This window comes from Talpa occidentalis, unplaced genomic scaffold (assembly GCF_014898055.3).
Source record: "Talpa occidentalis isolate TD23 unplaced genomic scaffold, MPIMG_talOcc4v2.1 talOcc4.15, whole genome shotgun sequence".
In the NCBI taxonomy this organism is placed as follows: Eukaryota; Metazoa; Chordata; class Mammalia; order Eulipotyphla; family Talpidae; genus Talpa; species Talpa occidentalis.
Window position 1 is genome coordinate 58,110,738 of NW_023601543.1, and position 21,852 is coordinate 58,132,589.

The 21,852-nt window shown below is 37.5% G+C and overlaps 1 protein-coding gene across 2 annotated transcripts in view; it reads left to right on the forward strand.

Moving 5' to 3' along the window:
• Positions 1–13,478, forward strand: part of ZNF41 (zinc finger protein 41) — a 55,640-nt gene extending 42,162 nt beyond the window's left edge. For both annotated transcript variants that reach the window (XM_037512451.2, XM_054695755.1), the window contains exons 3-5: positions 598–724; positions 993–1,088; positions 5,304–13,478. In XM_037512451.2, the coding sequence (XP_037368348.1) occupies positions 598–724; positions 993–1,088; positions 5,304–7,357 (2,277 nt within the window). In that variant the 3' untranslated portion in view covers positions 7,358–13,478. The remainder of the gene's footprint in view (positions 1–597; positions 725–992; positions 1,089–5,303) is intronic.
• Positions 13,479–21,852: the final 8,374 nt, after the last annotated feature.

Sequence of the window (21,852 nt, forward strand, 5' to 3'; positions counted from 1 at the left end):
ACGCAAGTCCTTTTTTTATTTCTCTTATAAGGCTGTCTTTCAAGTGAATAGAAATTTTAAACTTTATTGTGGACAGACTTACCAATCTTTTTCTCTAAGGTTAATGTTTTTGTATAGCATTTGAGAATTATTTTCTTAATCCAGGATCGAGAAGATATTCATTTATATTATCTTTAAAACACTTTATTGTTTTGTCTTACCCTCACATTAAGTTTTTTTTCTGTGTGACTTTTAGTCTCCTTTGTATCGTTCTATGTTGGTTTTATATTTTATTCAACTCTACATTGCTTAGCACATGTCAATCAGTAAATGTATTGAATGTAATCCCTACATTAACTAGAAGACTTAAAGAGAACCTATTTTAATCCTCATTTTTAAAATAAGAATGACTAAATGAATACATGAATGAATGTCATACCCAATGAATATCGAGATACTTCTAAGTATTTTTTCTCCTACAAAATACAAAACTAGATACTGAGTGAAAACCTTACATGATACATTACAGTAAAAGTCATTAATAACAATTTCTCATCTGTCTTCCTGCCATCCCCCGGCGCTGACCATGTCACCTTGAACAGGATTGTGCTCTTACAGGTGTCAGTGTCATTTGAGGATGTGACTGTGGTCTTCAGCAAGGAGGAGTGGCAGCAGCTGGACTCCACTCAGAGGTGCCTGTACCGGGATGTGACTCTGGAGAACTACAGCCACCTGCTCTCAGTGGGTAAGCACGGCCACCCAGTGTGACTGCTGGGGGGTCTCAAGGAGGCTATTTCCAGCCTCAGCTGCCGAGTGCTATGGGACATCTTAAGTGTGTGATGGTGTCATCCTTGATTTGCCTGAGATTCTTCAGTCCTCTTTTACTTCTGTGATTGTTACTCTAGTCCCAGTGAAATGCGATTACTTTTCTGAAGAGCAAATGGAATGTGTCATTGAAAGGTCCCTGAAACCCAATTAGCTGCATCCAATTCTGTATCATGTTCTGTTAACAGGGTATCAAGTTCCCAAACCAAAGGTCATCTTCCAGTTGGAGCAAGGAGAGGGACCATGGGCACTGGAGGAGGAAACCCCACCTCAGAGCTCTGTAGGTAAGTGGGTGTGACCCAGGTCAATGGGGGACATGTAAGTAAATCTCCCTCTTTTTAGGAGAAGCTGATATTTTTGATAGGCTCTGAGGAGAGCAAGTCTTGAAAATCCTAAAATTTTGGAGTTGTTTGGGGATACTTGACAGAAGCCCTTGTGATACCTAAATGTCATCTCCAAGTATGACACTTGCCACATCTGTTGTCTTCTTTGCTTGGCTTTTTGACAAGAGAGCTGTCTCTAATCTCTGTATCCTAGATCACACACACCACACCACCCCCATCTTATTTAGAATACTTTAATTTTTCCTAATCTACTCCTACCACTCTTGTTATCTTAGATTCTTTCCTTGAACATTCAAGTGTTTAAACATTTCTTCCCTTTAATTCCAACTCCCCATCTCCATTCCTTATCTCTGCTCCCATGGGCAATTGGTCTAACGTGTTTGATCTTTGGTTTTGTGTGGTATTCTCCTAAAACCTGTGGTTTATGAGTATATATCTTAGTATATATAAATTAAATTATATATAGTATATGTAAATTGTGCCGAGTCTTAATTCTGCTCCTTTTTTCTTCATTCATCCCTAAAGAGGGTCTGTAATGCAGCATGGTGATCTGGCTTTTTTCCTTGGATTGCTGCATTCCAGAATGCACCATTTAACCATTTACCCAGTGATAGAACCTAGATTTTCATTAACTCTAGCTAATGCAAACAACCCTGTATGCAAAAAATGTTCATATATGGAGTTTGAGGATTTCTTAGGAATGTGTATGAGAGGACTTGCCTCATCACTGCCTATTCTTATCCTGAATGTGACTCCATACCACCAAATTATTCTCTGCATACCACCCTTCTCAACTTCCGCATTTTGTCACAATCTGTCAATGTTTCTTAAATTTTCCAGTAATTTAAAAAATTACTCTGTAGTTCTTGCTATATTTTTGCAACACTGTACAAAAGGTTCTTTCTTTCCTAGAGTTTGTGCCAGCAATGAAGTTTTTCATTCTATATATTGTATAAAGAAATACAGGAATATCCCATATTTTATTTTTTATTTCTTCAATCTCATGTGAACTTTTCATTATAAACCTGTTTTGTCTCTTTGAGTTTCATTATAAACCTGTTTTGTCTCTTCTTAAGCATGACTTGCTCATGTTGCCATTGTTTCAGTTGCGTTTTCTCTCCATTTCTTGCTGACTTGCGTCCAGTTTATTTGTTCTTTCGTCTAGACTTTTTAGGTTTTTCTTTAGGTTCCCCCAGCGACCCTGTCTACTGTTCACCAATCTCCATACACATGCCTGGGTCCATCCATTGTGAAATTCTCATAAATCAGCTATTGATATCCCTCATCTGTTTTTCACCAGATTTAGCTACCCCACAAGTTCCCTTGGGATGTTTCTTTTGTTCCTTAGCACATAAAGAATCGGAGTTTTCATCACATCATGTATCCTAAACCCTTCACAAATTCTGCATTTTGTCACATTCTATCAATGTCTGTTAAATATTGCAGTAATTTAAAAAATTACTCTATAGTTCTTGCTATATTTTTGCAAGTATCATTTTCAGTTCTCAGTTCATTTCAATTCCCAGAAATATCACCCAAAACCAGTCCCTTATTTTTTTATGCTTGGATTATGATTATTGTATTCCTGATTAGATCCACTGATTCTGTTCTTTTTGCTACTTCACCTTAAATGCTAATGACAGATTTCATTACCTAAAACATTTTATTCATCTTGCCATAAGCTTTATGGAACAAATCTACAATTACTCTCCATTACCCACTATGTGACAATTAAACTTTCTTTCAAAGATATAAACATGACCATGTATTTCCATTTCAAACTTATATCTATGCATTTTCCAGCTATGTATGAAAGCTCCAGTTGACCTACCAACACTTAGAATTATCCATTTAAAGCATTCTTTAGGCACTGTAATAGTTGGGTTGTATCTTACCATGGTTTTCACATCTAATAGTTGACATCCCTATATCTTCTATGCCGTTTTCTATAGAAAACTTTGTTTTCTTATTTTTGAGTTTTAGACATTCTTTATATATCCTGGACACTGGCTATTTACCAGATATGTATTTTGCAAAGTTTTGTCTTTTTACTTTTTTTAATCAGTGTCTTTCATGAGAAGTTTTAGATTTTGACAATGTTTGATTTGTCTTTTATATTTTATGGATTGTGCTTTTGGTGTTGTATTTAAGAAATCTTTACCTAATCCAAGATCACTAAAATTTAGTGTTTACTTTTAGTTCTGTGATCCATTTTGTGTTCATTTTTTTATCTGATTAAAATATGGATCGAAGTTCTTTTTTATTTTGCACATGGCTATCCAATGGTCCCAATATCATTGAGTGAAAAAAGAACTATCCTTTTTCACTGAATTGCCTTTGCAACCTTTTTTTTAAAAAAAATCAGTTGTCAGCTACATGGGCTCTTCATTCTGTCCCAGATCTATTCATCTAGCTATATAATAAATTTGAAATCATGTAGGGTTAGTGCTACAACTTTGTGGTACTCTTTCAAATTGTTTTAGCTATTCCAAGTCCTTTGTATATCTACCTGAATTTTAAAAAGAGCTTTTCAATTTCTACAAAAGTAAATTTTAATTGGGATTATATTGACTCAGTAGTTTAGTTTGGAATGAATTGACATCTTTTTTTTTTTTTAAAAAAAAAAAGATTTATTTATTTATTTATACAAGCACTGGGTACAGTCAGAAGTGCGGGAGGGTGAGAGAATTCACCAGAGCCAGAGCAGGGAACAGAACAGGCAGACGGACCGAAGTACACTGCTGAGGGGAGCAGCGGGCACGGCAGGAGAGGTCTGCACTCCATGTGGGACCCTCGCTGGTGGCCGGGGATAGAACCGGCGCTGCAGAGGCTGCGGGCAGCTTCGCAGCCCAGCGCTCAACCGCTGCACCACCAGGGGAGGCCCTGAATTGACATCTTATTTCAATTTTCCATTATTGATTCTTCCAATTCAGGAACAAGTTATATATCTCCATTTATTTAGGTCTTTTTAAATTTCTCAGTGATGTTTTATACCTTTCAGTGGATAGGTCTAGGTCAGAATTAGCCCTAAGTACACCATATTTTATGTTGTTTTCCTCTGCTTTATTGATACATATATAACATATAACATTATGTAAATTTAAGGCATATAATGTGTTGATGTGATGCATTTATATATTGGAAAATGATTACCACCATAGCATTATTAGCGCCTCCATCCCAACAGTTACCATTTCTTATTCAGGGTGATAACATGTAATACCTACTTTATTATGAACATTCAAGTGTATGATACAGTGTCATTAGTTATAAATCACTATGCTATACCTCAGACATGGCACATTTCACATCTGCACATATTCTGCTGGCACGAACAAAGTGAGGCTGGCAAGTGTGATGCACAGCTACATTCTATTACTATGAAAGAAGAGAAGAGTAAATTTTGGTGGATGGCTTGCAGTTCCTGCCATAGATGACTTTGCCTCTCCTACTTGACATTTGTTGAAAGAATATATTCCTGGGAATATATTTCAGCCAGCTATAGTGCTGGAGCACAGATATCCACTTGGTGTTTGTCTGTGTCAGAATGGCAAATGTTACCGTAGTTTTTTTCTATATATATAGAGAGAGGAATAGGTGTTTGAGGCATATAAATTTAATGTTGATATTCATAATGATTCAGAGGGAAATGCAAGAAGCAGAGCAATTGGTAAGATTTTAGAGCTGATATATAGTAAGGAGATACAATCTGAAATATTTTTCCCATGCCGATTTTCCCTTAAATGACTTCTGCTTAACCCTGCTTACTATCCAGACCTTCTACATAGTAGATATGGATTTCTATGGTTCAAATTCCATTTCCCTCAATTATTTACTTGGATATTCAGCAAATCACATACTTCTCTGTGCTTCTATCTAGTCATCTGTAAAACATGACTGGGGTACTGGTAGATACCTAATACTTAGTATTAAATGGCCTGTTTATGTGTAAAGCATTCGGAACAGTGCCTGATAGATCATGAATGGTATATAATTGTTTTTCATATAGCAATTTTTTATTGGTACATTATTATTATTTTCATTATTATCAGATGAATTTTTCCATTTCTCGTTCATCCTGTCTGAACTACATATACCCTCTATCCTCCTGTAATTGTCTTTGAGTCATTTTCACTTTTTTCTGCTTCTCTTCAGGTAAAGATATTGGGCAAACCCGACAACAGAGAATTTCTGGAGCAGTTTCATTCCACCATGGGAAATTTGGTCAACCCATAAGAGAAGATTCATTCTGTTCCATTTTAGAAGAATTATGGCAAGATAATGACCAGCTGGAGAGATATCAGGAAAACCAGAATAACCCTTTAAGTCATGTGAAAGTATTAATTAAGGATAGGAGCAACGAGTGTAAAAACATTGAAAAAATAATTCATGGGAGTACCAAACTTGCTCCCGCAATTAAAAAATTCCACAACTGTGATACATTTGCAAAAAATTTGAAGCATACTTTCAACTTATATAACCATAATGGAGGCAGTGCAACAAAGAATCTTGATCTGATTTTTGGAAAAGGTAACAATTTTGCCCATAGCTCTTCCTCTACTAAGAATGAGACTGCTGATGCAGGAGTGAGTTCCTATGAACCTAATCAATGTGAAAAACATCTTGGCCACAAACAAGTCCTCATCCACCACCCAAAAAATCATATTGGGGAGAAACTTTATGTATGTACTGAACGTGTAAAGGGCTTCACCCAGAAGTCACATCTCTTTGAGCATCAGAGAATTCATGCCAGAGAAAAATCCCATAAATGCAACAAAAGTGAGAAAGTCTCCTCTCAGAAGCCACAAATTAGTGCAACTCAGGATGTTTATACAGGAGACAAATCCTATGTATGTACTCAATGTGGGAAGGCCTTTACTCTCAAATCAAACCTCATTACACATCAGAAAATTCATACTGGGCACAAACCATATAAATGCAGTGAATGCGGAAAAGCCTTTTTCCACAGATCTTATCTCTTTAGGCATATGAGAATTCATACAGGAGAAAAACCTTATGAATGCAGTGAATGTGGAAGAGGTTTCTCCCAGAATTCAGACCTCAATATACATCAGAAAACTCATACTGGAGAGAAACACTATGCATGCAGTGAGTGTGGGAAAGCTTTCACAAGAAAATCAGCACTGAGGATGCACCAGAGAATTCACACAGGAGAGAAACCCTATGTATGCACTGAATGCGGAAAGGCCTTCATCCAGAAATCACACTTCAATACACATCAGAGAATTCATACAGGAGAAAAACCTTATGAATGCGGTGACTGTGGGAAATCATTCACTAAGAAGTCACAGCTCCACGTGCATCAAAGAATTCACACAGGAGAAAAACCCTACATATGTACAGAATGTGGAAAGGTCTTCACTCATAGGACAAATCTCACGACCCATCAGAAAACTCATACAGGAGAGAAACCTTATATGTGTGCTGAATGTGGGAAGGCTTTCAGTGATCAGTCAAATCTCATTAAACACCAGAAAACTCATACTGGAGAGAAACCCTATAAATGCAATGGCTGTGGAAAAGCCTTCATATGGAAGTCACGCCTCAAAATACATCAGAAATCTCATATCGGAGAGAGACACTATGAATGCAATGAATGTGGGAAAGCTTTCATCCAGAAATCAACACTAAGCGTGCATCAGAGAATCCATACAGGAGAGAAACCTTACGTTTGTCCTGAATGTGGGAAGGCCTTCATCCAGAAATCACACTTCATTGCACATCATAGAATTCACACTGGAGAGAAACCTTATGAATGCAGTGACTGTGGGAAGTGTTTCACTAAGAAGTCACAACTCCGCGTGCATCAGAAAATTCACACTGGAGAAAAACCAAATATATGTGCTGAATGTGGAAAGGCCTTCACTGATAGGTCAAATCTCATAACACACCAGAAAATCCATACCAGAGAAAAACCCTATAAATGCAATGACTGTGGAAAAACCTTCACTTGGAAGTCACGCCTCACAATCCATCAGAAATCTCATACTGGAGAGAGACACTACAAATGCAGTAAATGTGGGAAAGCTTTCATCCAGAAAGCAACACTTAATATGCATCAGATAATTCACACAGGAAAGAAGCCCTATGTTTGTACAGGATGCCAAAAGGCCTTCACTGACAGATCAAATCTCATTAAACACCAGAAAACTCATAGTGGAGAAAAACTCTACAAAGCCCACGCCTGAAAAAGTCTTCAACTCGAAATCACAACTGAGTATTCATCAAAAGTGTCATGATGGAAAAGAGGCATGTCTTAAGCTGCATTCATTGTGTAGGGGGGATTAGATAAAATGGCTGAAGGCTTGAGTGACTAGACGGCAGCCAAAGCCAAGTATCATTCAGGCGATTGGAAATACAAATACCTGCATCACCACAGTTGGTATGTGATTGTATGTGTAGGGAGACATTGATAAGGCATTTGAGCAGTAGTCCTGTTTGATGTCACTATTCACATAGGAACTGTCAAGCTCCTGCAAATGGTGGAAATAAAGACCCCAGGAGATGACTCATAATCTCTTATGTTTCACTTTGTTGGATAAAAGACTATGAATTCAGCACTGATTAGTTCTTCATACCCTGAGATGTGAAAGTACTCAGTACTGGTCCATTTTGTTTTCAACTTTCCAGGGTGAGGAGAAGAGTTTCCATTGTCCAAATACCTGCAGGGTACTGAAGTCAAGGTGAAAATCTATTTGGGAATGTAGGCCTGTGAGCAGAAGTCAGACTTTTTGTGATCAGTGACATTTAAGATACAGAAAAGATTGCCATGAAGAACTGTTCTTTCTCTTCCCTTTGAGGAGTCACCATAGGATATTTTTAAAACATGAAATATCAATTTCAAACTTAAGGTCTGGCTTAATGAATTGGCAAATTAGACATACCTCTAGCCTACGTACTGGAGTATAGTTATGAAACATTACATACATCTAAAGGTTATCATTAGTCTCTCATTAGTACCATGCTGTGGTAGCAGGTGTTTCACACCTAAAAAAAAAAGTATGCATACCTTCCAACAGGTAGCACATAAACTACTGTTTATGTAAGCTGCAGACAGTAGACCTCTTATTCCCCTGGTAATTGACCCTAAGCCATGGAACTGAGCCACAGTACCTAGGACTTGCAGTCTTTTCCACTGAAGCCTCTTTTCTCTTTGGGATTGCCATTTGAAAAAGAACGGCTAAAAAATGGGTTTCAATATACATAAGTTGATTTTGCCTTCTAATTTGGTTAAGAAATATTGATTTTCTACATGCATATTATAAGTAGTTTTCTGTAGATTGTTGTAGAATAAAATCATGTTGCATTGTAGCTGGATTGTTACATTGTAGAAACCACTGCTTTTTTCAAAAAGCACTGATATATATAGACACTTTCTCATTTTCCCTTAAACATTTTTCTACACTACTCATAAGAAAGTGCTTTTTTCTAGCATGCAATTTTATTTTGTTTTTAGACCTTTTTATTAACATATAATGCATACAGAAAATGCACATATCATTAGCATACAGCTCAATGAATTTTCACAAACTGAACCTGCTCAGATCAAGAAACAGAACACAACCAACAGTTCAGAGGCACCCCCTTACCACTCCAATTAGGAGTCACTATCCTGACTCCTAATAATATAGATTGGTTTTGTCTATTTGATATTTTCTATAAATTGAATCAGTTGTGTTTTATGTTTTTGTAATATACTCTTTGTGTCTTTCTTCTTTCAATCATATGATGAACATGAGATTCATCCATATTGTTAAATGTGGTTATAGATAATTCATTCTCATTGTCATATTATATTCGATTGTGGGAATATATTACAATATGTTTATCCATTCTACTGTTGATGGACATTTGAGTTGTTCGCAGGTTGGGGACATGAGGACTATTGCTGCTATATGTATTTTCATACTATGTATTGGTGAACATATTTATGAATTTCTGTTATGTATAGATCTAGGAATTGAATTGTCAGGCCTACGGTATTCTTATGCTCAGATTTATGTTTTAAAACTAGTTTTCCAAAGTGTCTCTTCCAATATACACTCCCATCAGCACAGTATGCAAGTTCTAGTTGCTCCACATCCTAGTCAACACTTGGTATTTTCCACCTTTTTTACTTTAGCTACTATGGTTGGTGTATAGTGATATTTCAGTGTGGTTTTAATTTTTACTGTCTCATCCCCCAATCCCATCCTAGTAACTTGCAAGACAGATGACTGATGTCTGTAACTTGCAAGACAAATGAGGACCAGGTATGCTCTTCACATGCTTGTACCATTTTACATGCCACCATCAATAGTAAGCAGTTACTAAGTTTAAATCTTCCCACACACAAAAAGTCCAATGCCACTGGCTAATTGCGTTAAACATTTATAATAGAAATAATATCAACATTCCACAAAATCTTTCAGAAAATAGAGTGGAAGGAACACTGCTTAACTCTAAGAGATCTGTGTTACACTGATATTTAAGCCATATACACTTCCCACAAGAGAACTACACACCAGTATTCCTCATGAATGTAGACATAAAAATCTTCAACAAAACATTAGCAAATTGAATCTAGCAATATATAAGGGAATTACACATCATGACCAAGTGGGGTTTATTCCAATGATGCAAAGCTGCTTCAACATTAATAAAATTAGTCAATGTACTATACTATATTAATTAAAGAAAAAATACATGATCTACAGATTTAATACAACTTTATCAAATTTCTAGCAGACTTTCTTATTCAAAACTTGATAAGCTAATTCTAAATTTAATTTAGAAATAGAAAGGACCAAGACTAGTAAAAAGGAATTTGCCAAAGAAGAACAAAGCAGGAGGACATTCACCTCTCAATTTCAAAATTATTACAAAAATACAATAATCAATACAGTATGTTACTGACCTTGGGGTAGTGGAACAGAATATTGTCCCAAGAATAAATCCTTGTACTTAGGGAAAACATGTTTTTTACAAAAGTGTGAAGGCAATTCAGTGAGGGAAAGAATAATCTCTTCAACATATGATGCAGGGATCATTGTATACCCACATACACACAAAAATGAATTTAAGTCTTATTCCATAAAAACACAATAAAAATTAACTCAAATGGATCACAGATATAAATATAAAAGCTGAAACTATGAGAGTTTTAACAGAAAACATAATATATGGTCTCTATGACCATATATTAAGCAAGGAAACTTAGATAGGACACCAAGACCATGATCCATAAAAAAAATAATATAAATTGTGTTTCATCAAAACCAAAAAGTTTGTGCTTCAAAAGACACCATTAAAGTGCTAGGAAAACTAGACAGTCATATGCAGAAAAATGAAACCAGATCATTCTTTCATACCATACACAAAAGTTAATTCAAAATGGATTAGAAACTTGGATGTAAGACTGGAAACCATAAAATGCATAGGAGAAAACATAGGCAAAACACTCTATGACATTGGCTTCTGTGATGTATCTGGGGACTCAATTCCAATGGCACGGAAAACAAAAGCAAAAATAAACAAATGGGACTGCATCAAACTGAAAAGTTTCTATACTCAGAAACTATAGTTAAAATAAAAGGATGCCCTGCTGAATGGGAGAACATATTTGTACATCATGCATCTGACAAGGAGCTAATATCTGATTTACAAAGAACTCATACAGCTCAACAAAAATGAAACAAAGAATCCTATCCAAAAAATGGGCAGAAGAGCTAAATAGACCCTTCTCCAAAGAAGACATACAGATAGCCATAAAGCACATGAAAATAAGTTCAACATTGCTTATCATCAGGGAAATAAATGCAAATCAAAACCACAATGAGATAACATGTCCATATCAAAAAACCCAGCAACAGCAAATGCTGGGGAGGATGTGGAGAAAAAGGAACCCTCCTACATTGTTGGTGGGACTATTAACTGCTCCAGCCCCATGGAAAACAGTATGGAGGTTCCTAAAAATATTAAAAATAGATCTACCATATGACCCAGAACTTCCACCCAAAGAATGCAAAAATACTAATTTAAAGGGATATATGTGCTTTACAGTAGTGAAGTTATGGAAAACAACCTAAGGGCCTCCAAACAGATGAGTGGATTAAGATGTGGTACAGATACATAATGGAACTCAGTTATAAAAAAAAAAATGAACTCTTGCAATTTGCTGCAACTTGGATGGAATTGGATGAAATTATGCTAAATGAAACAAGTCAGGAGAATGATAAATACTGGATGATTTCACCCATATGTGGAATGTAGAAAAACAAAGCAAAGGGACTGACAAAACTATACCAAAACAAACCCTAAAAATATAACTGCAGAACTGAGGCTACTAGAGGGGATAGGAATAGGAACAAAGTGGGTAGGGGACCGACTTGTCTATGATAAAGGACTATGAAAGATTTTGTGCTGCATGTGGTGTGGTGACGGGCATCTGAGGAGGTGTGAACCTATTCCCTTAAATCATGTACAGTGTTGTAAACCAGTGTTAGATAAAAAAAGAGAGAGAGAGAAAGACATCTTTAAGAAAATAAAAATACAAAACACAGACTCAGAGAAAAAATCATAAATCATGTATCTGATAAAGAACTTATTGCCAGACTATATAAAGAACTTTCACAACTCAATAAAAACAAGATAAACAACCCATTTTTAAAATGGGCAAAAGATTAAAGAGACATTTCATCAAAGAACAAATACAAATAATCACATGAAGAGATGCCTAACATCAGTAATCATTAGGGAAATTCTAATTAAAACCACAATGAAAAATGATGTAAAAATATATAAATAAAAAATTCAAAAAAAGAAAAAAAAACAAAGGTATTAGAAAACAAACAAACAAACAAAAAAAAAACAAAAACCAACAACAACAAAAAAAAACACAATGAGGTAGGGCCTCAACTGCCTGGTGCAGGCAGTTGAACACAGCACTGTGAAGCTGTCCGCAGCCTCTGCAGCACAGGTTCGATTTGGCTGGCCACTTGGCATGGCAGACCTCTCCTGTCTCTTCCACTGCTCCCCTCAGCAGTGTATTTCAGCCAGTCTGCCTGTTATGTTCCCCACTCTGTCTCTGGTGAATCCTCTAACCCTCCCACACATCTGGCCTGTACCAGAGTTCTTGTAGCATGAATAAATACATCTTTAAAAAAAAACGCACAATGAGATACAACTTTATCTGCACTCAAATGCCTATAACAAAAAAGACAATTAGGGCCTCCCCGGTGGTGCAGTGGTTGAGTGCTGGGCTGTGAAGCTGCCCACAGCCTCTGCAGCACCCTGCGGCACCAGTTCTATCCCCGGCTGCCAGTGAGGGTCCCACATGGTGCACAGACCTCTCCTGCCTCACCCGCTGCTCCCCTCAGCAGTGTACTTCATCAGTCTGCCTGTTCTGCTCCCCACTCTGGTTCTGCTGAATTCTTTCACCCTCCCGCGCTTCTGACTGTACCCAGTGCTTATATAAATAAATAAATAAATCTTTTTTTTTTTTTTAAAGACAATTATAACAACTGTGGGCAAGTATATGGAGAGTCCAGAATTTTCATATGTTTCTAGTTTGAATAAGTTCAAGTTTATCGCTTCTCGGCCTTTTGGCTAAGATCAAGTGAATAAGTTCAAGTTGTGTAATGTTTTGAAAAATTTTGGTAGTCTCTTAAAATATTGATTATAAATTTACCATATGACCCAGCAATGCTAATCCTCAGTATTTACCCAAAAGATATGCAACATTTATTCACACAAACAATTGCACTTGAATATTCATAACACCATTATTCAAATGTGGCCAAAAGTGGAGACAATTCAAATATTCATCAACTAGTGAGTGGATAAACAAAATGTGATATATTCAACAATAAAAAGGAACAAGTGCTAATAAATAGTAAAACATGAATACACCTCAAAACCATTCTGCTAAGTGTAAGAAATGGGACACAAGAGACCAAATGTTGTGTTTGTATATTTTATTTATATGAAATGTGCAGAAAAGGCAAAGCTATAGAGTCCTGTAGGTTAGTGGTTGTCTGGGGTTAAGAATGAGAACAGTTATTAACTGTAAATTAAAGCAAAGGATCTAAATGGAGTTGATGTAAATGTTCTAGAACTTTATTGTGGTGATGGTTACACAATTAAGGAAATCTAATAAAGCTCATTGAGGTGATCTTTAATTCCTTTCCTGTTTAAACATCTGTATTCCCTGCCATAACATCTGTGGCCATCTCTAGCTAGAATGAAGTGTTGTCTTGGCACCTGTTGTATACCTAATAAATTCATTTTTGAAAAAGTCATTGAACTGAAAATTTAAATATGTAATATAAATCATACCTCAATAAATGTGTTTCTTTTTCAGAGTTGTTTGACTATGTTAGATCCTTCATATTTCTATGTGAGTTGTAGAATATGTTTGTCCGTTTCAGATATGCTATATGACCCAGAAATTCCACTCCTAGTTATCTACCCAATGAACACAAAAACACTAATTTGAAAGGAAACCTGCACTCTTATGTTCATTGCAGCACTATTTACAATAGCCATGATATGGAGACAAGCCAAATGCCCACAACAAATGAGTGGATCAAGAAGACGTGGTGTATATACTTAGTGGAATACTACACAGTGATCAAAAAAGATAAATTTGTGCCATTTACAGCAACATGGATGGAGCTGGAAGGGATTACGCTCATTGAAATAAGCCAGAGGAGAAAGATAAATACCAATGGTATCACTTATATGTGGAATATAGAGAAACCAAACAAAGGTTCAGACAGACAAGCATTAAAACCAACCCTTGAAAGCTGACTATAGATCTGAGGCATCCTGAAGGGGAGGAGAAAAAGGGGTGAGAAAGAGAGGGAGGAAAATAAACTATAGTGTAGGAGGACTATGGTGCTTTGGTGGTGGGAGAGCTATGGTGACCACACCTGAGGGGAGAAATCCTGTACTGTCGAAATGTTAACAAAGTTGTAAATTAATCGTACATCATTTAAAAAATAAATTAAAAAAATTTTCTCCTTTCAACAGCAAAAATGAACGAACAAAAAACACAACAAAAACCCTGCTGATATTTTTATTGGGATTGGTTTCTATCTGTACATTTATTTGACAAGAATTGAAATCATTAACAATTTTGAGTTTTTTTACCCCAAAAGCTTATCTCTCAAATAGAGTATATCTCTTTAAGGATTGTGTCTTAGGGCCTCCCCTGGTGGCACAGCGGCTGAGCTGGGCTGCGAAGCTGCCAGCAGCCTCTGCAGCACCTGCCGGTTTGATCCCAGGCTGCTGGCCTCCGGCGAGGGTCCCACATGGCGCTCAGACCTCTCCTTCCGTACCCGTCGGTCTGCCTGTTCTGTTCCCTGCTCTGGCTCTGGTGAGTTCTCTCACCCTCCCACGCTTCTGACTGTACCCAGTGCTTGTATAAATAAATAAATAAATAAATAAATAAATCTTAAAAAAAAAAAAGATTTTGTCTTAGCTCTCAGGAATATTTTGTACTTTTTAGTGTATCAGTCTTTCACCTCTTCTGACAAAATCTTTCCCTCTTTCATGTTTTTGATGACATTTTACTTAGTGTTGTCTTATTTATAACTTTAAAGTCATTGGATACATGTTCTTGATTTTGTGCTAATTCAGTTAGTCTCACCCTTTGATCTATCTCTATTTTTACTTATGATAAACTTGTGTAGAAATATTTAGCATAGAAATCAGCTGATGTTTAGATAATTTCAGTTTTTCAGGCTATTCATTTTTCTTCAGTAGTATATCCTGAAAAGTCTTTGACTCAATTTCCCAATATATTTGACCATCAATATAAATATAATCTTAGCAACAATGCCAGAGTTAGATCAGGTTATAATGTGGTAGCGGAGGTAACCTGTGTTCAACACTGTACATATAATCAATGATAATATATCGTGTTAACTTTTAAAGATTTATTTTTATTTATTTATGCATACATGAACTGGGGTGTAGGCCAGAGGTTGGGGGGCTGGCTAAGAGGATTCATCACAGACAGAATGGGGAGCAAGTGGCGAGACAGTCCCTGGCCAGGGATGGAACTCAGGCTGCAGTGGTTGGTGAGAGCTTGATAGCGCTGAGACTTTAACCCCTGCACCACCAGGGAGGCCAGAAATATTTTGTTAAATTTTAAATCAGGGTGTTCTTTCATTAAGTGTTCTTTCAAAAAAAAATATAATACAAATAAAATAAAATGATAAAATATATTAAGAGTCAAAATTAAGAGTCAATATTGGCTCATTACTAGAGTCCTGTTAAGTCATCAACAACTGGTCCAGTTCGTCTCCCAAAGGAACACATTCAGCTTTGAGGGATTCCATTCAATTTGGTCAGTTCCCAAAGTAGGAACAGTCTTGGAACATGCGGCTTCATTTTCCTCAGGCACGTGATAAAATTTAGTTAAGAGACAATACTGTCTCTTGCTTTGAGACTCTCGGAGTACCAAGGTAATGGATTTCCCTTGTTACATAACCCATTTAGTCATTCTTTTACTCCAGTATCCTAGCACTGAAGAGATACAACAAAGGGAGGGAGTTGACGGTGATAAATTATTTGACTGCTGTTCCAATCTCCATGTCTTCAGAAAAAGATTCCACGTGGGAATTTCTCAGACTGATTCTTGACCTCTCTCGATGAAACAACTGAAACAGGATGGGAAATATTTCACAGGGGAACTGTGTCAATTTGATAGAAGCCCTGTCGCTCTATGAAGAACAGCTCAGACAACTGCCTTGTCTTGTGGAATTCTCAGGGAAATTGTCCATGAGCCTTCATACTTGGAATTGTGGGTATTCTACCCTTAGGAAGAAAGCTAGACCTTGAAGATCAGCTTTTAATTCTGTTCATTGTATTTTTTCTGTTGAAATTTCCATTTGATTTTAATCTGTATTTTCTTTACCATTGTCAAGACTATTTTTTTGTTGAAACTCTATTTTGTCATTTGTTCCGAATGTGTTTATAATTGTTCATTGAAGCATTTTTACTATGACTGCTTTAAAATCTTTGTCAGATCAAAGGAGCAAAGACTATGCATTGGAGCAAAGAAAGTTTGTTCAATAAATGGTGCTGGGAAAACTGGGTCGCTACATGCAAAAGAATGAAGCTTGACCACTACCTCACACCATACACAAAAATCAACTCAAAATGGATTAAAGAACTAGACATATGACCTGAAACCATAAAATATATAGAAGGAAACATAGGCGAAACACTACGTGATTTGCACATCAAAGACATCTTTACAGACACATCACCCAAAGCAGTGATAGTGAAGGCAAAGATCAACAGCTGGGACTACATCAAATTAAAGAGCTTCTGCACAGCAAAAGAGACAATAACAAAAACAAAGAGAAACCCCACCAACTGGGAGAACATTTTTGCACCCAACACTAATGATAAAGGACTGATCACAAAAATCTGCAAAGAGCTGATGAGACTCAACAACAACAAAGAAAATAATCCAGTCAAAAAATGGGCAGAAGAGCTAAAAAGAAACTTCTCTGAAGAGGAAATGCAAATGGCCAACAGGCATATGAAAAAATGCTCAACATCACTTGTCATCAGGGAAATGCAAATCAAAACTACCATGAGATACCATCTTACACCAGTGAGAATGGCACATATTAAAAAAACTAGCAACAACAAATGTTGGCGAGGGTGTGGAGAAAAGGAACTCTTCTGCACTGTTGGTGGGAGTGCAAACTGGTCCAACCACTGTGGAGAGCTGTGTGGAGATTTCTGGACCTACTAAACATAGAGCTTCCATATGATCCAGCAATTCCACTCCTAGGTATTTACCCAAAGGACACAGAAACATCCATTCCAAAGAGCACCTGCACCCCTATGTTTATAGCAGCACTGTTTACAATAGCTAAGCTTTGGAAACAACCCAAATGCCCAAAAATAGATGACTGGATCAAGAAGATGTGGTACATATATACCATGGAATATTACTCAGCATTCAAAAAAGATAAACACATGCAATTTGCAGCAACATGGATGGCGCTGGAAGGGATCATGCTCAGCGAAACAAGCCAAAAAGAAAAAGAAAAATACCGGATGGTCTCACTCATAGCAGGAATCTAGAAAACTTAAATAAGGGACCAGGAAAATGAATAACTATAAGAAAGTGAAAATCAAAATCAACAAAAAACTATGAACCAGAGACACTTTTAGGGGGGCGGGGGCGGGAGGGGAGGGATTGGGGTCAGAATGGGGGGGCTGCAATTGTATGGGGAATATAAAAATAAAATTTATTATTTAAAAAAAAATAAAAAAATAAATGAAGAAAAAAATAAATAAAATCTTTGTCAGATAATTCTAATATCTTAGTCATCATGGGGTTCACATGTATCAATTGTCTTTTTTCATTCAATTTGATATCTTCCTAGTATGACAAGGGATATTCAATTGAAAGCTGATTACTTTAGATATTATGAGACTCTGGTTCTTGTTCAAGCCTTCTCTTCTAGATGACTTTTTCTGACACCACTCCAGCAGGGAAAAGGAATGGAGGGTGTTGGTTGCTAAAGCCAGGTATGGGGAGAAGTCTGGTTTCCACACTAGGCCTCTATTGATAACAGAGTGGGGAGACTCATTACTGCTGGGCATGCTGGAAGTTCCACTCCCTAGTAGGGATCCACTGATATTTCAACAGATGGGACAGATGGAAGTTCTTCCTTATTGTTCTCCACATGACCCCCAGTGATACCACCCTGAGGGGACAGAGGAGCGCCTTGACGCCTCCGTGTGAGAGAGGAAGTCCAGGCTCTCCATATGGTCTCCACTGACATCATGAAGGGGATGATTTGTTACCACCCAGGGGGGACAGAAGTCTAGCTGCCTAGTCGATCTTTTCTGATGCCCCTTGGCAGAGGGTTGGTGTGCTTTTACAGCCTGTTCAGCGTAAAAATGTAAGTTCCTTGCTTGGCATTTGTTGGTATAGGTGGGAGTTGGAACACATTTTTTGGATGCAATAAAACTATTTTCTCAAAGTCGAGTGTTTTGTTTGGCTGCCCATTTCCTTTAACTTCGAAAAGAAAGCAGTTTTTTTTTTTTTTTTAACATCATTGTTCATTACTGTATAATGTTTGATTTCTCCCCTTAGGTGTAATTTCTGTAAAATACCCACCACCAATTCACCTGTCAACTGTCACCATAGTCCCTTGTGCTCTTCCCGCCTGTTGTGCCCCTTCTCCTTCTGTATGTCTTGGATTTATAGTTTGCCTGTGAGTTTTGTCTTTTCTTCTGACCCCTTGCTTGGTTTCCCTATATTCCTGTAAGGGAAGCCATTTGATATTTTTCTTTTTCCTTCAGACTTATATCATTGAGCATAATATCTTCCAGCTCCAACCATGTTGCTGCAAATGGCATGAGTTTATCTTTTTTGATTACTGAGTAGTATTCCATTGTGTATATGTACCACATCTTGACCCACTCATCTGTTCTTAGGCATTTAGACTGTCTCCATATCTTGGCTATTGTCAATAGTGCTGCCATAAACATAGGGGTGCAGGTTTCCTTTCGAATTAATGTTTTTGTGTCCTTTGAGTAGATTCCTAGGAGAGGAATTCCTGGGTCATATGGTAGCTCCATTTTTAATAATTAGAGGGTCCTCCACGCAGCAGAAAGCAAGGTTTGTAGGGTATTTTTCTTGTCTGGGACCATTTCCTGGTAGCCGGGTCCTCCAGCACAGCCTCCTATAAATGAGGCAAAAAGAAAACCCACACTGGACTCGGAGGTCCCTAGTCAGTCTGCTTTCTTCACTCCGTCATTCAGAGTCATCTTATGTTTGTTTTGAAGAAATAATTTCCAGGGATTTTTGTTGTTGTTGTTGTACATGGTGGGACAAAAAAAGGTATGTACCTCTATTGCATCTTCTCAGGAGTAGAAATCTTACATTTGGTTTCTTTTTTAATAGTTCCATGTCTCTACTTTTTTGAACATGTGGAAGACAGTGATAATAACTGTCTTCCTAATTCTTTGTCTCCTAATTCTAACACCTGTGTCAATTCTGGGTTGGTCAATTGATCATTTTCATTATGTGTCTTGTTTTCCTGACTCTTAGCATGTTGGGTAGTATTTGATTAAATGCCAGACATTGTGAATTTTACTTTGTTGGGTCCTGGATACTTCTTCATTTCTATAAATTATATTGAATTTTTTTCTGGGACACAGCAAAACTACTTGGAAGCAGATTTATTCTTACATGTCTTGCTTATCCAATTCATCAGGTGTATCTGAAGCAGTGCTCAGCCTAGGGCTAATTATTCCCCAGTACTCAGGCAACAACTTCTTGAATACTCTACCCAATGTCCTCTTTTTCCAGTCTGGTTGGTGAGAACAAGCACTATTCCCAGCTCTGTGTGAGCATCAGACACAATTTCCTCTTATCCTTTGATGGTTCACTCCCTGGCCTCAGTTATGTCCGCATACACACGTGCTGACCAGTCCTCTATCAACTACTCAAGGAAGACAACAGGCAGATCACCTGGGTTTTGAGTTCTACCTCCCATTTCCTCTAGACTCTCAGTACATCTCAACCCAACTCAAGGAACTTGCCAGACTTCTTAGTTCCCCCTCGGTATGCAACGACCTGGAAAATGTATCAAGCGAATATTTTAGACCAATTGTAAGGTTCATCTTATTTGTTTCCCTTTTCCCAAGATACAACTGTTCTTCGTTGACCGATGTCCAGTGTCTTCAAAACCCTTTTTGTTTTTAATATATTTTGTCTGTTTTTTTTTTTTTTTTAATAGAGGCATGTTTTTTTCTTTATTTGTTTGTTTGTTTTGTTTATACATGCACTGGGTACAGTCAGAAGCGCGGGAGGGTGAGAGAATTCACCAGAGCCAGAGCGGGGAGCACAGCAGGCAGAAGGACCGAAGTACACTGCTGAGGGGAGCAGCGGGCGGCAGGAGAGGTCTGCGCGCCAGACCTGTGGGACCCTCCTCTGGTGGCCGGGGAGCAGCCGGGGATCGAACCGGCGCCACCGAGGCTGTGGGCAGCTTCACAACCTTGCGCTCAACCGCTGCGCCACCGGGGAGGCCCTATTTTGTCTGGTTTTTGTTTTATTTGTTTGTTCCAGGCACAAAGGTAAATCCAGTGTCTGTGACTCCATCTTGGCTAGAAGTCACAGGCAGGAATTTATAAATTTGGAGATTTGTCAGTGGAGGTTATTAATAAGAGATATGTTCAAGTTTGTATGATTTTTAATGAATGGGGAATATTGTAACCCAAGTTTGAGATACCAGTGATCATCAGTGGAATTATACTTGGGGAGTATTGGTAATAAATAGCAATTCTGGCAAATGTACAACTACAAATAGATGTAAATGAATGGGGAGATATAATAGCAATTAACAATGGAGTATATGTCAACAGAGGTATTTGTGATGGGCATCTTTGTAAAACACCCTCCATATGCCAATAGGCAGGTAGTGCCTCACAAATACAGCAATTTGTCACCAAAGGGTATAAATGGGTTAAACCACTAGCTGGGTATTTAAGAATATAGAGATTTTTTTAATGCGCAAGCAGCAGTGGGATAAATGTTACAGGGGCTATTTATTATTAGAGATTTTCAACAGGGATTATAAATAAGAAACATGCCAAGGGGTATTAATGAATAATAGTTTTTTAATTTTCTTTTTTAAAATTTTACATTATTCTTTATTTTTGTACAATGTGTGCTTTCTCCTCTCAGGTGTAGTCCCTGCAAAATTCCCACCACCAATTCACCCGTGCACCATCGCCATAGTCCCTTGTGCTCTTCCCTCCCCTAGCCTGGTCCTGCTCCCTCCGCCTCCCCTGCAAAGTCTCTGATTTATAGTTGCCTGTTACTTTTTTTAATTTATTATAATTATTTTTCCCCTGACCCTTTATTTGGTTCCCGTATATTCCTCCTTTGAGTGGAAGTGGAACCATCTGGTATTTTTCTTTTTCTTTCTGGCTTATTTCACTGAGCATAATCCCTTCTAACCCCATCCATGTTGCTGCAAATGGCATGAGTTTATCATTCTTGATTGCCGAGTAATATTCCATTGTGTATATATGTACCACATCTTCTTGATCCACTCATCTATTTTGGGGCATTTAGGTTGTTTCCATATCTTACCTATTGTAAATAGTGCTTCAATAAACATAGGGGTTTGGGTATCCTTTTGAATTAATGTTTTTGCGTTCTTCGGGTAGATTCCTAAGAAAAGAATTGCTGGGTCATATGGTAGCTCCATTTTCAGTAGTCTGAGGAACCTCCACACAGCTTTCCATAGTGGTTGGACCAGTTTGCACTCCCACCAGCAGTATAGGAGAGTTCCTTTTTCTCCACATCCTCGCCAACATTTGTTGTTACCTGTGTTTTTAATATGTGCCATATGAATAATAGTTTTCAATAACAGACATCTATGAGTAATATGGTTTTTATTTCAATGGTTTTTATTTCTCAGTGGGGATGTTTGTCAAGAGAGATCATGGATGGAAATATTTTAATAGGTATTGTTGAATGGGGCTATTTATCCCCCAACGAGTTGATGAATGAAGGATTTGCCAATGAGAAGGTGTTTGTGAAAGGGAAGATTCGCCAGTGGGGATCACTGATAGGTATATGCCAATGGAATATTTATCAGTAAGGTTTAAAAAAGTGACTTCAGTAGGCAGAATTCTAAGAATGACCCCTAAT